Genomic DNA, 14,736 nt, shown 5'->3' on the forward strand with positions numbered 1-14,736 from the left:
GCATAACAGTCACTGTCAGGCCAAGTGTGGACACACAGCAATGTGATCACACTAAATCCAATCTTTAGAATCAGATTTCAAACATTGCATTGAAATGACAAGCATAACTGTAGCCTTAGATTCATCAACTTCGATTCATCAACTTGCTCCTCAGATAAGCGGTCTACGGTATCCTACTTTATCTGTAGCCCACCCCTTCCTCCCCCCCCGCCCTCTCCCTGTACCTGGGTCATCTCTCGGATGGACATGACGCTGTCCAGTGCTTTCTGCAATCTCTCATAATTCTTCTTCTGAGATCATGGAGCCAGGCAGAGCCAAACGCCCAAGGGGTGCAAAGAGAGAGGAAACAATAAATGTCTAAAAACACCCGTAGAAATAAAGCTTAGCTGAATTTATTGATTTAGTTGGTAACGATGGTTCTAGCAGTGAAGATAGCGACCTTTGGGTTGAAGGCAAGAGTCTTGGGGTCATTGGGGTCCACAACGGACGGGTAGGGCTCAAAGATGATGCTCTTGCGGGGAGACTCGAGAGCAGCTCGACACATAGCCACAAGCAGGTCCACCACCTGGGGAGGGAGAAATATATTACACTCCTAGGCATTTAGCTGATGCTGTTGACTCACAGTAATGCAACAGATACAATGCAAGCATCCTGTAATAAGTGTGAAGAGCATGGGTCAGGGCCAAAGTGTCCTAATAATATGACATATTATGAGTTAAGGAGACAGAAATAGTGAAAGAAAGATAGAAAAACTTCTATACATTATATATACTCTCTTAAGATAGAGAAACTTTATTACTCAACTGAGGTAAACTGTATACAAATTGCTTCACACCTCCCTCCTGACTTGAATGTTTTAACATCTGATGCTTGAGTTACTTTTAATTATTTATGTAGGTGTAGGCACCAAAGGAATTTCTCTTTTTGGGAAATCAAATTAAAGTTATTATGATAAATAATAAAGGTAATTTCATCGAATCATGGCAGGAAACAAAATCAGTATACAATCCTATGCTGTGTTCGTCTTTTGCTGTTTTATGCACTTTTGTCTATTTGTGCTTATTCAGCTGGAATAAATGTTAAACTTTTGCATCTAAGGTGCCTCAAATCTCTTCTGTTTATTCTCGGCCATTTATGGAAGCCCTTTCCCCGCTGTTTTTCTGACTTGATATAAGGACACAAAATCAAACCAAAACAAACATAATAAAACAGAATTATAGAATCCCATTTTAATCAAGCCAGAAAAATGAATTAATAACTAAAAGAGATGAGCAGAAGAGTGAGAGAAAGAGACACAGAGAGACATGTGCAGAACAGTAGTTTTCCATCTATCCATCATATACTGTATATTGTGTTGCTGTCACCTCTGCTCCGGTGGCCACTTCCTCTGCAGCTCCGGACATCACACCCAGAGTGTAGAAGGAGAACACACACAGCTCCCTGGTGCACACAGCCGGCTGCACACACACACACACACACACACACACACACACACACAGAAGGATGTGAATACACTCACAAGCACGTAGGTATGCTAGATACACAGAAACAACTACACACAGGACTGCATTAGCAATAAGAAGATAAATCTTAACAACTAGATCACGCTATTGCATTTTGTTGACTGTCCTATAGATGATGTTTTCAACTTTTTTTTCCAATCAGCATGAGATGCTTCATAGATTCATACAATTTGTTGTCATTTCTCCGGTACCTTCAGCATAGATCCGTTCTGAAAGACGTGCTGCTCGTCACAGACCACGCAGTACTCGTTGAGCGTGGGGATCCTCTGCTCCGAGTATTTCATTATCTGTTAGGAGACAAGCACAATGGTTTCCCTGGCTATCACTGCCTCCTCCAGCTCTGCCACATAAAGGAATAAAGGATGGTTAGGCAGCAGGATGGTCACGACACTCTTACCCCGCGATAGTATAGGCAGCTGAAGTCAACATCACGACTGGTACAGACCTTTCTGTACAGGTTTCAAAAGCAGCTTACATGGTTCGATTGTTAATGAGGCCGACTGTTGCGGATTTGAGTTTAGAAGATTTTATTTATTGTGTTTTCCGCTTATGCCAAATCCCTGGATCTAATATGGATAGGAATCTGTGGCAGATATTTACAAACCCCTCCTGCTCTGCTGAGGGTAACTGATTCGGAAGCGTCTATCACGGTTTTGCACTCTCAGAGAACGGGGTGCAACAACAGCTGCCTTTGTTTAGGGGACCCGCATCCCCTTGAGGCCTTACCTGCACTAAGAAGCCATACTCCAAGGTAGGGATGTTCTTGCAGTGGCCGCCCGCCTGGGATGAGAAAAACAATTCAATCAGCTGCCTCGTGGTAATCTGCGCTGGGGCCCTGGCCGCCGGGACAGCCACAGTCTGATGGGTCAAGTGAAGACAAAGCATTATGGGAAACGGCGCACCAGCCATGTTAGGGAAAGGGTAGGGAGAGGCTCAGGTGGGAACAGTGCAGGTGGTGGGCGACTGGGAGGAGGGGAAGAGGCGCACATTGCAGTGGAGACAAAACAGTTAGGAGAAGGAAAGGAGAAATATGCAGTGGCTTCAGAAAGTATTCAACCCCCTTGACTTTTCCTGCATTTTGTGCTGTAATAGTCTGAACTCAGTGGTTGAATGTTTTCTGAAGGTATACTTGCTGTGATATTCAGGTATGTGATTTTTTTTTGTATTGTTAGACTCCTGCTGATCATTTATAATGGGACAGTACTGTTTCCCCGTGTTTTTCCTGCTTTCTGTCCTGATTACAGCCCTGACTGTTCTGTAATTATGGCTTCATGATGTTTTCTAACTTCAAAATCAACATGGTGCTTTCCATTCCAATAGCACACAGCTGGGGGCATAAATTAAAAATGCAAGCGGTCAAGGGGCGGCTGATGCATCTAAATGCTGTTACAATGTAATCACATTGCTAATTTATGCTTAACTATGTGAGCTGCGATCTAGTGGGGAAACAGGACCAGGCAGGAGAGGTGTGTGTGTGTATGTGTGTGTGTGTGTGTGTGTGTGTCTGTGAGAGTGTGTGTATTTATGAAGGCATAAGCCCAGGGTTCATTCACTTTCAATTCAATGGATTTAAGTGGATTTTTTTCAATATGCAAATACAGAGTAAACTGGCATGGGACTATCCAACTACTAATGAATAATCGAGAATTATTATGTTCACTCATTAGCAAATGAACTGCACTTTCTGTATACATTACACTTTATATTTTAGGCTTATTATTTAGCTGAAGCTCTTATCCAAGGTGACTTACAATGAGTGCAACAGTAGAAAAAGCTTTGATTCCTAGATAATCATCATTACAAGCAACTAATTATAAGTCAAAAGTCAGAGCCATAGTGCCCTGACAATATTTCTATGATATTATATTCCTAAAATAGATGGGATTTTTTTTTCCATTTTATATGTTGAACTAAATGAATTGAAAGGTAATTGACCCCAACTGTGGTAGATGTGTGGGTGGTGCTGACATGTGCGGGGCTGCTCTGACCTGGCTGTTGGGTGGATAGCTGAACAGCTCTCCTTTAGGGTTCTTCATGGTGCAGGAGATGGAGCGGTTCATCAGGCGGGTCACTCTCAGCTCGGGGACGCTCAGCTTCCCCTTCAACACCGTGTCCTGGATCAGAGGGAAACTGGGGGACCTGGTGAAGAGCAAAGCACACAGCATGTTGTGGGTGCATCGCCTCATCCAGCGTTTGTACAGTGGAGTCAGACATCATATTGCTGCTATCACATGAAAAAAAAAACATGGATTAAACATTTATTTTCTCATTGCCCATGTGTTTTTCAAATTATACAGAGGAGAGTTTGAACAGGCTTCAAGGGCCTGCAGTCATGAAACTCACTCAGTACATAAATAATCAGAATCCAAACTTTCAATTCAAGAAAAAGAAAAAACAAACCAACCAACCAACCAACCAAAGTGTTATACTCGACAACTGCAATATATGTTAGGAAGATAATCCCAATTATTTTGCCAAATGTGATCACTAATCACAATTCATGAAGATTCAGTGAAGACATATACTGTATTTTATTGCACTTTTCACATCTACATCTTCATCTATCAACGTCTTGATTATGAGAAACTACAGCTGGTTTTCTTAAGGAAATTAAATTAAATGTTTTAATATCCAGATTCTAAAACTACTAAATGTGAAAACTAAAATCACAATCAATATATTATTATGCATGGTTATTTGTGCAGCCCAAATAATAAACTATAAATAGTTTATTTTTCAAAGGACAGATACAACCACAATGACATACAAGAAATTGCATTGATACCGGGAATGGAACCTGCAACCTTACAACTAGGCAGCCTCCTTAGCCAACCTGACACCTACCATGCATTACTGTAACAGTTAAAGGATCAAAGTTCAGCTTATCATTGTATTGTCACTGTGAGTCAAATCTTAATTATCCATCAAATCATCTGCAAGCTCTCCTCAGCCATAATCTTGTACAGGCAAGACTGCGCCACACAATCTATACCTTGGTCATTTCATAGTGGCACACATCCAAAAACACACTCTATAGACATATAGTGTTACCCACTGACACTACACATACACATATGCTAGCCCAGACTACACCATCCTGTCTAGTTGGTAGCTCATGTCAGTAACTGTTAAAATACAAAAGCCCATGTTCCACCATTGCTCCTGGTGTGCTACCTATGTACCCTCTTGACATGAGACTCCTGTCAAGTCATGAGTACATCAAGATAGCCGAGTGGTTACTGAGGTCGACCCCCCCAACCAGAGGGCCGGGGTTCAATCCCTGTGCAGCCATAACTGTCAAAGCATCCTTGAGCAAGTTAGAGGGCGAAAAGAGTACTGCCCTCCTGGGGATTTTATAAAGTATGTCAAATTCAGAATTTTAGTCAACTTGCACCGTGCCGTCTCAGAGCTTCCTCGCTCCTGTTCATCTTCTTCACTACAGTTCACCTCTTACAGCCAGACCTTCACAGAGACAAAGTATTTTCACTGCCTTTACAGCTCATGGTGCGTTGACCAGACAAGTAACATTTCACCACTATCCTTCAGGAATCTTGTTTTTCCAATTTTGCTGGGATTTTATTTACTGTAATGGACAGCTGACATTCGCCTTCTTGTAGAGAAAAATACTTTCTACAAGAGACTGACAGTTTCAAATCAGAGAAAAAGTAACACAAGTCCCATCTTAGTAGGAGAGGTGGCAGACTCCACTATAAGGAACTTGAAGAATGATGATTTGGCATCAGAATTATAGTAAGAGGTGCTCATTGGAGAATGGGGCATCTATGCACTCAAAAGAGTAAGTCTTGAGTCCTGAATCAAAGGCACGCACAAGAAGGCACTCATTCATGATTTCAAATACTTCATCATGAATACATGTGTGATACAGACAATACAAATTATATAAAAGCACTCCAATGCACAGAAATACAACAAAGAACAATTAACAGAAGGGTTCCACTTCAAAACACTATATATCCATTCGCAGAAAAAAATTATCACATAACTGTTACTATTTTGTAATCAAAGTCTTACATTATAATCCAATTAAGTTTTACATCAATGCCAATCATCTCTGAGTCATCTCAGCAGATGGCAGATATCTTGTTTTGGAATAAAACTTACAAGGAAACTAATTAACTAAATTAATCTGGACGTCAGATAGCTGATGAAACTGTAGTAAACTGATCACAATGGCTTTCTATCGGCTGCTTGTAATCTGGAGAATTTAAAGTGGCAATCAGCAAGATTCAGTTTTTTTAATTTTATTTTGGCAAATTGTTTGGTGCTATGTCCTCATTGCTGTGGTGTTTCTGCACTACACTTCCTAGAGATCACTTGTCAATCAAACAGTGTGTCCAGTAGTGACGTCTTTTTCCTTGGATTTTCTGTTTCTGTAGGTGGCGCTCTTTTCTTTGTCTGTTCAGCCATGGTGGCTATCACTGCTCATGCTAACTACCCAGTTCTCCTTCCAGATATTCCAAACAAACCGCTGTTGCTGCTGCCGTAGCAAATACAACGCATCAGGATTTTTCCCAGGAAAGCGCGACCAGACACCAGATGTTAAGAACAGAAAATGTAGGCTAACTAAACTGGCCATAGGTTGAATCACTACTGTTTTATATCAATCAATGATACGAAGTAGCAATAAGAACATTTATTTGTGAGAAAATGTTGCAGATTATTACTTTCAGCTTATTCGACTCATTGTAAGTCACTCTTAATGCTATGAAACAGAGAGAGTGAGAGTGAGACCTACTTGGGTATGGGGGAGAAGATGCTGAGTCCAGCGCGGAACTTCTTGATGGTTCCCCCTGCTTTGAACCAGCTGTGCCTCTTCTCCTGCTGGGCCTTGAGGAACTCATTACTGAGGTGCTTCCACTGCTGCGAGGTGAAGGTGCTCAGGATCCTGCCGAGCAGCGGCACCGCAAAATCAAACAAGGAGAACTGTGAGTGAAGCTGACAGACAGCGAATGGCTGTTATCTGTATCTGTATGTCATGAGGTGTGTGCACATCATTATTTTGTGTGAGTGGCTCAGTCAACCATTCCCATGGGTTAGAAAAAAAGAAAACAGGTTAACGATAAAAAAGTGAAAAATAAAAATATATACATATGTGCATCTATATTTTATGGATATGATCAGGAACACAAACAGGAGAAAGCAGAAAGGCAGTCTTTCACAAAATAATGAATGTTGAGTGTCCAAAAAAAAACTTGAAATTCTCGAATTGTTTGAAATTTCTGATTTTTATTTAGTTCTGCTGCACATTTGGATAGGAAAAATGTTTATGTGTCATAGTAAACAGTGGACAAAATTGTGAAATAGGTGCATGGCATCTATTGTGTGCGGTTTCACTACAAAACACCACAGCAGCTGAATACAGTCGATCAATACTCACTTCTTAAGTTGCAGGCCCAGACTGAAGCCTTCTTTATTGGAGGGCTGGAACACCTCCACTGACGGCTCTGAGCAAAGGTGACTCACATTATTACACAATGCACAGATACACACACAAACACACACACACAGACTCTTTCTTTCTCTCTCTATCGTACTTGTAAAAAAGTTGAACACACACACCAGTATAGTACGTACTGTTCTCATGCGGAGACTCATGCCTCCTACACTCAGTGACTGGTACAAAAACTCAAAGGCTGTGTGTGGAAAGAGTCATCCACACCGACAACTTTACTCACCAGGTCCATCGAGGTACTGAGACAGAGAGAAGCGCAGTCTCAGAATAATGGGCTCTGTTCTGATCACTTTCCAGGCTGTCGCAACCTCCTCCTGGGACAAACACACACACACACACACACACACACACACACACACACACACACACACACACACACACAGACACACACACAGACACGCACGCACATATACAGAGTTAACATCCTAAATGGGGCAATTTCACATTACATCAATAAATTATGAATCCGTGATAAATTATAAACGATGCGTTACGTTGCAAAATGTCACCATTAGAATATTAATAGCCAGAGACGGAGGAGGCACTGCAGAAGAAAAAGAATGTCAACTCACGTCTAAGAAACTTATATTAATTTGGAGATCGATGTCCACATCATCAATGGTTCCATACTCCCTGTTCGGAGGAAGACAAACAGATACAGTTCATTTATCACAGGTAATGGGATGCGTTACACACCGCCCCATTGTGCCGTCTGCAAAATCAATTGATCATCACAGGAGGGTGGAAAATAAATGTGCTATTTTTTGCTGTTCTGCCAGACAGTGTGAAGTGTGGTTAAAATCAGTGTGAAATCTCTTTGAACCTTAAACACTGAGGATAATATGACTTGTTCCTAGTGAGTGTGTATGTGTGTGTGTATGTGTGTGTGTGTGTGTGTGTGTTGTACCTGACGGAGACAGCGCTGTCAGTGTAGATGTCTTTCACTGCCTCGATGTCTGCGTCCAGCTGAGGGTGGCGGTACAGGTCAGCGGCGCAGCTCCCCTGTCAACACAGCAGCAACACAGGTCACACACACACACACACACACACTGAATTATCCATAGACCAGGGAGGGGAGACGCTAGTGAAAGAGCATGAGATCGAATTAAGATTCATGTCAGCTTTACCTGTAACACCGACAAGCGCTACATAGTTTTCTTGTCTTGAATGAATGTCTGTATCTTCATGCCACATTGTCTGTTTGTCTGTAGGCCAGTTAACTGACATACATCCACATTCACACACCTGGGCCTAGTAGTATTTGCAAGTAATTCCTAGTGTTATTTTAGTGTTGTTGTTTTTTTGCTATATCACATAGCAGCCATTTGCACAATCAATAAAAGAAAACAGGCAGCTTAAAATGTTTCTACATGGACAGAGAAGACAGCCAATACAGACACACACAACATAAATCAGAAGTCGCTATAAACAGTCACAACTACATATGTACAACTACAATGTACATCAGCGTTTCAAGTGAGGGTCTTCAAATCATGCAGAGGGATTAGGAAGTCCAGCATCAGCACAGGTTGTAATTCATTCCATTTATTAGGGGCATATAATTTAAAAGCTGACTTTTCTAACGCTGACCTAAACTGCACAAGCTATGTTTGCGATCGTGTCAGGTAGTTACACAGTTTGAAGTGTAATAAAGATACAGTATAAGGTAGAAAGGTGGATTTTACCTCATCAGGATTTTAGACAGTGGTAGGTAAGTTGTTAATTACAGAAAAGCATACTAAATTCACTTTCGAATACTTTTCTGAAATTGTTTACTTTCTGACACTGACATTCTGACATCTCATATTGTTTTATGTGGTTACCCAGCCATCTGCCACCATCCATGAAAAGTACCTCCAAACATTATTTGACCTAAGTCTGTCACACATGCTCCCGGTGTCTAGACATGAAATCAGCCTGTCATCTCTTGAACTGTGAGCGTTCAGAGCAGATCCTGCACTTCCATCCTTATCTTCAGTACGGTGCTTTCATGTTCTCCGACTGCATGGAAATGAGGTTTAGGGCCCAGACTGGATTTACATCTCAATCACAAGACTTGGAAGATAAGCGTGAAAACGGATGACTGAAAGATTAAGATCTCATACGGAACTGGGGCGTTGGACTTAACGTGATAAGATGACACGTTAAACGGCGGCCAGAGGGATGGATTTGACAGAGTTGCATCTGATTTAGTGTTGCAGGGAATGATGGTGCTGAAAAAATACCAAAACACTTGATTTGAGACACTATACTACACTGTACTATACTAGAGCTTTTCCAGAACCGGCATTGCATTTTGTAGTGTTTAATGACATAGTTATTTTTGTCAGCTCGCAAAAAAATTACAGCATGAGCTTAAAACCTTGCTAAAAGTTGTTTATTTGCACACTGATTACGTTTGCCTTACATTTTAACAGAAAATCCTACTTCAGATTATTTTAATTATGATGTTCTGTATTTGCTGTTAACAAACCAGAACATGGAAACTTATGAGTTAGCAAAATACCTGCTGAAAACACTTTTTGTTTCTGTTCTTAAGGAACTATCAATTTGATGGGAAAAAATCTAAAACAAATCTTATTTGTAAAATGATTGCATTAACTTTTGATCGTTATTTCATGTTATTTTAGGTTAGTTCTTTTTTCTTTTTTGCTGTGGTATTGTTTTGAAATATGATAACCTGGTCTGATGTGACTATTGAAGACATGACAACACTAGACTGGACAGATATTTAGCCTCTGCTGTACCTGAATGCCGTACAGGAACTGCTCCGACTCGTTCTCCCCGTCCGACTCCTCGTCCGTCCAACACTGGCCTTTGATGTCCTGCAGGCCCACACATTGTAAAAGGCCATTATAGTGGAGCGGAAAGAAGCTGCAACCTTTTCTATCATCCTTTCATCTCACATCCGTTCTGCCTATCTCTCTCTTTAGCCTCCCGTTCGATGGCTTTAAAACAGTGCTTAATATAGCGTCTCAAAGGGACAGGCAGAGGGGCATAATTTATTTCCAAAGGACAGGATACTCTCAGAATTCAACCATCAAAAGAGTAGTCAATAGGCAATTACAAAGGACCAGTTGAAATGAATGTCTATTTTAAATCAAAATAACCATTTGTCTTGTGTGTAAGAGAATTATTTACAGCAATGCCCCAGGGCCCAGGTCCATGAACTTATTTAAAAATGATTTAAGCTTCAGATGGCTATCAAATTCTCCAATAGAGCAGTCTGATGTAATATTTAGATGCCTATAGCAAGTCTGACAGAGGTGGATTTAAGTCCAAGTCTCATTCTACTAGGGATGGGACAATATATCAAAATTCAATTTAGCGCGATACAAAAATGTGACAATACGTATGGTGGGGCAGAAAATGTAATTGTGATATTAGCTCCATTTTATTCTGCTGTAGTAATCACAAATGAGACGGCTTGACCATCACAATTTCACAAGCTCTCCATCCAAATTATATTATTTGCACTTTGTAATGACATTTTTAAATTGTTGTTTACATTCTAGCAAGACAGTGCCATTGCTAGAAAGATTTGCGGCTCAGAAATGAACATAATTCTGCACAGTCAGACTTTGCTATCATTGATCTTTTATTTATTACATCGTATCGTGGTTGTATCGAATTATGAATCTCATATCACGTATCGAATCATATGGTGAAATAAGTATATTGTCCCATGCCTACAGTCTACTCTTATGCACCACTTTCGGGACCTTAAACATAACCATGAATGGATGACACAGTCCAGTCCTATGCAGTGATTACACCAATCGGATGCTAGCTGTCTTACCATGGGGTCCTCTGTTCATAGGGCTTGCTCAGACAGGGTTAGGCCTTTGAATACTGCCATCCATCGCAGCTCAGTTCCAGGTGAAAGGAAGGACAACAGAAAACTTGAGGGCTTTGACTGGCTTGCTCTCTCTCTCTCTCTCTCTCTTTCTCTCTCGCACGCACTCTTCAGTATTGCAGAACCTTGGAAAAACAGGAATTAAGATATTTATGAAAACTCAGTAAGGGAAGAAAAAGAAAATCAAACAAAAGAGCCCGTCTTCAGCGATGCCATGCTCTGTAAATGGTGCCCTCCTCCTCTTTTCTTTTAATCGTCTGCACTCCACCTTGCCATGTATCCTAGCAACAGCCATCTCTGCCTTCTGTCAGTGGCATTAATCACTGTGGAGAGAGTGTGTGGGAGACAGGCTTTATGTGCTGTACATTCAGTAACTAGGATGTCTCCATTTATTTTTTTTCCCCCCACGTTTCTCCATGAACTTCATCTATTTATATCAGAAGCACCAAAGGTTAGCACACCTACACAGATGCACTGCAAAAACAGCACATCTACTGATGTGACTGCGTTGTTAGACTGCCATTTTGGATTAGCCTAGTCAGTGGATGCTAGGGAATCTTTGAAATGCCACAAACGATTTCCTGGGTTAGTGGAGGGAGAGGGAATTGGGACCGCAGGATGTTTAGTAGGCTCAGGCATTTCTCAGGAATTACACATAATAAAATGATGGTACCCGATACTGGAATAGATACAGCCATCATCGTGAGGAAACAAACAATATACAGTATATATCTTGAATTTTATATGTCCCATTGACATGGAGGTGAATTCAGGCATAAATGACACCAAAAGTGCTACTGTTACACAAATGAGAAGAGGAACGACAAGCAGCAACAACAACAGCACTGATATCACAGCAGACACAGCAGCTACACTCTGTATTTCATAGCGGCCCAGCACATTTTGTGACAGACATGTAAACAATGAGTACAGCATCCATTTAACAAGAAATGAAGTGGTAGAAGCACAATTTCACACCGTGTGCATCCAAATACAAAGTCCACTTACATACTGCATGTCAAATCAAACAATGAAGAATGTAATATTTAACAATTGCCATTGGATCCTAAGGTATGTGCAAACAAAGATTAGACGGCAACATGGCACAGAGTGAAGAGATTCACAAAAACATACATCCCATGAAGGCTTCTGTGCTAAATATAGGTCAATTAAATGAATACCCATTATTTGCTTTCTCCCTCTCCCTTTGTCATCTTTCTCCTTCTGTCTGTTTGCTGCACTAACTTCAGGCACCAGGCTCATCTCTCTCACTGAATCTGAGCCATTTTGTCCATATCGAAAAAAAAAAAAAAAAAATCACTTCCACTGCAGTGCATAGCATCGTGTTGTTGCATTCCTGATGATTAATGTCTGCCCATTTTTGCAGGGATCTTAAATGCAGCCTCTGGATGCATCATGGCTTCTTTCCTTCCATGTATAAACTGCAGCCCCTTAAACACCAGTCCCCCATCATAACCCCTCTACCCCTAGCACTTTGAATTGCCTTGTTGCTGAAATGTGCTATATAAATAAACTTGCCTTGCCTTGCCTCAATCCTCCACCTCCGCTCCTCTATTTACCTGCTGGCCCTGCCATGTCCTCAGCCTCCCTACCTCCTACATCCCCCCCCCCCATTACCTCTGTCGTCTCACATACCAATAGAGGCGCCGATGAACGGATCCCCCTCCTCCTCCTTCTGATAACTATTTAACACACACACACACACACAGATGCAGACAGGCGGATTTACCCCTCCCCCCCTGCTCTGCACCCCCCCCCCCCCCCCCACCACCTCTACCACCCTACCCCTTACCCCCCCACCCCACCCCATCCACACTTACCTTCACAGCGGATGGAGAGGAGGATGCTGTCCTTGCCTCAGCTGCTTCCCCTCTTAAAGGGCACACCTGCCTCTCGCTCGGTGGCTGCTTTCCACTGAAATTACAGATGAAAAAAATAAAGCCCTTTAAAAATAACCATCAGAAATGCCCGAGCCAGAATCCCCCATTTTGACACCGTCTGTCTCTCAGCGCTTGTTAGTGTGTGTCTGCGAGCAAGCCAGCTGGTCTATGCGTGTCTGTGTGTTTATCTATTGCAGATCTCTGCTCCTACTGCTGCCTTATATTTTGCCTGACAACACTGAGGGGTCTGAGCATGCTCAGTGGGAGCAGGCAGCCGGTCATGTGACCTGCAGCTGACTGCGCTGCTGCTGAGAAGGGATAAGAGAGAAATGGAGGAAAATGGCTCTGCCTGTGTGTATGCACTTGCTTGTGTGTGTGTGTGTGTGTGTGTGTGTGTGTGTGTGTGTGTGGTTGCATCAGTCAGTGTCTATTAAAGTGCAATTATGCTTTAGAGGCAAATGGATGGCTACTGGCTGATACTTAAGTGCTTTCATGTCCATTAATTTCTAAAAAAAAAAAAAAAAAACCCTAAAAAAACCAACAAACAAGATTTTTGTCTTAGCTACAAAATTACCTACAAATTGAATGCACACATGCTTACATACATACTGTATACATACATACATACATACAGTACCAATTAATATATGAATCACATACCTATGTTACGCTGTGTGTGTGTGTGTGTGTGTGTGTGTGTGTGTGTGTGTGTGTGTGTGTGTGTGTGTGTGTGCATGTGAGACATTAGTCATCATCAGTTGGGCCTTGGTGCTAATCAGTGTTTACCCTCATTATCACTACGCAGCATAGAGCTGACCTAAAGAATGGGCAGATTAGTGGACAGGTGTTGGGACAACTGCCTGTCCAGTGTGTGGCTGCTGTCTGCCAGTGGAGGGAGAGAAAAGCAAGATCTCCTAACTTTTCCCTGATGTGATTTGGCAGGCGATACAAAGGCCAGCTAAAGTGCAGTGACCCTGATAAAGATTTTTTTCAGCCGGAATACAAATGAGGGGGAGACATTTTGATGGCATGCCATAGTTGTTTCATCAACCGTGGTTATACTGCATGGTACATTAGCTTTTAGGCAAATAGGTGTTCTGTGTGTTCAAATGAAGACTCAGTGGTGGAAAGAGTACTAGAATGTCCCACTCATGTAGAAGTACAGTTACTTTGCTTTTTCAAGTTTTACTGACGTAGAGGTGAAATTACTGGTGTGAAAAAAGTACAAGGTAGCTCATTTAAAATGTACTCACAGTAAAAGTTATTGAATTGCTTTTTAGAAAAGAGAACATTGTTAGATGTGATGTTTTCCGTGCAGGAGTGCAGCTTTGTGTTTAAAAGTTTTTAAAATTTGGAAATCACAAAAGTTTCTGGTGCTTATGGAGAGCCACAAAATGTGTCGTCGGTAGTGGATGTGATGTATAATGTAGTGAAGTACAATACTTCAGCAAAAACATTCTTAAGTAAAAGTTAAATTACTGTACACAAAAAGCTACTCAATTACAGTAACGTGAGTAAATGTAATTAGTTACTTCCACCCTTGTGAAGCCTTCATTACAGTGGTAGCCATAAAAAAACATCCTCCATCTATCATCCAAGTATCCTTCACTTGTACTGCAACAGCCAGTGCAGCCTTCTTTTTAGATAGAGCTGAATAGGCAAATTGTAACACAACAATCTACTACTTTTTAGCAAGTCATTCCCTTGTTCCATTTCCAGCAGCTTCTGATGGCTGATAGGAGAAGATAATTTGACATTTCTGAACATTTCTTTGCAGAGGTGGAACAGCAATGCTGCAGTAATGCAGTCAGCATAAAGCAAATGTGTAAATTCTATCATAGCTATATCTAAATCTATTTTGGGGAAAGGAATAATTACTTTAAGTTCATTGTTAAATAATCTGGATATAATGGATGTATAATTTTGTCAGCCAACTCTCAGTCATTTTGTACGTCAGCATCTGTTGCATTTTCAATTCGCGGA

General features: G+C 41.4%; 1 protein-coding gene across 1 annotated transcript in view; it reads right to left on the bottom strand.

Moving 5' to 3' along the window:
• LOC139651940 (protein mono-ADP-ribosyltransferase PARP6) overlaps window positions 1-14,736 on the bottom strand; it is a 30,421-nt gene that overhangs the window by 9,713 nt on the left and 5,972 nt on the right. Inside the window, exons 3-14 of the mRNA XM_071528834.1 lie at window positions 9,744-9,877; window positions 7,904-7,998; window positions 7,569-7,629; window positions 7,220-7,310; window positions 6,922-6,988; window positions 6,280-6,429; window positions 3,512-3,662; window positions 2,250-2,303; window positions 1,715-1,810; window positions 1,365-1,457; window positions 440-565; window positions 225-290 (exon numbers count right to left, since the gene is read on the bottom strand). Coding sequence (XP_071384935.1) covers window positions 225-290; window positions 440-565; window positions 1,365-1,457; window positions 1,715-1,810; window positions 2,250-2,303; window positions 3,512-3,662; window positions 6,280-6,429; window positions 6,922-6,988; window positions 7,220-7,310; window positions 7,569-7,629; window positions 7,904-7,998; window positions 9,744-9,877 — 1,184 coding nt within the window. The remainder of the gene's footprint in view (window positions 1-224; window positions 291-439; window positions 566-1,364; window positions 1,458-1,714; window positions 1,811-2,249; window positions 2,304-3,511; window positions 3,663-6,279; window positions 6,430-6,921; window positions 6,989-7,219; window positions 7,311-7,568; window positions 7,630-7,903; window positions 7,999-9,743; window positions 9,878-14,736) is intronic.

Source organism: Centroberyx affinis, unplaced genomic scaffold (assembly GCF_046629955.1).
Source record: "Centroberyx affinis isolate AG114_WGS23_722 - 3 ecotype Tasmania unplaced genomic scaffold, CSIRO-AGI_Caff_v1 ptg001734l_1, whole genome shotgun sequence".
NCBI lineage: Eukaryota > Metazoa > Chordata > Actinopteri > Beryciformes > Berycidae > Centroberyx > Centroberyx affinis.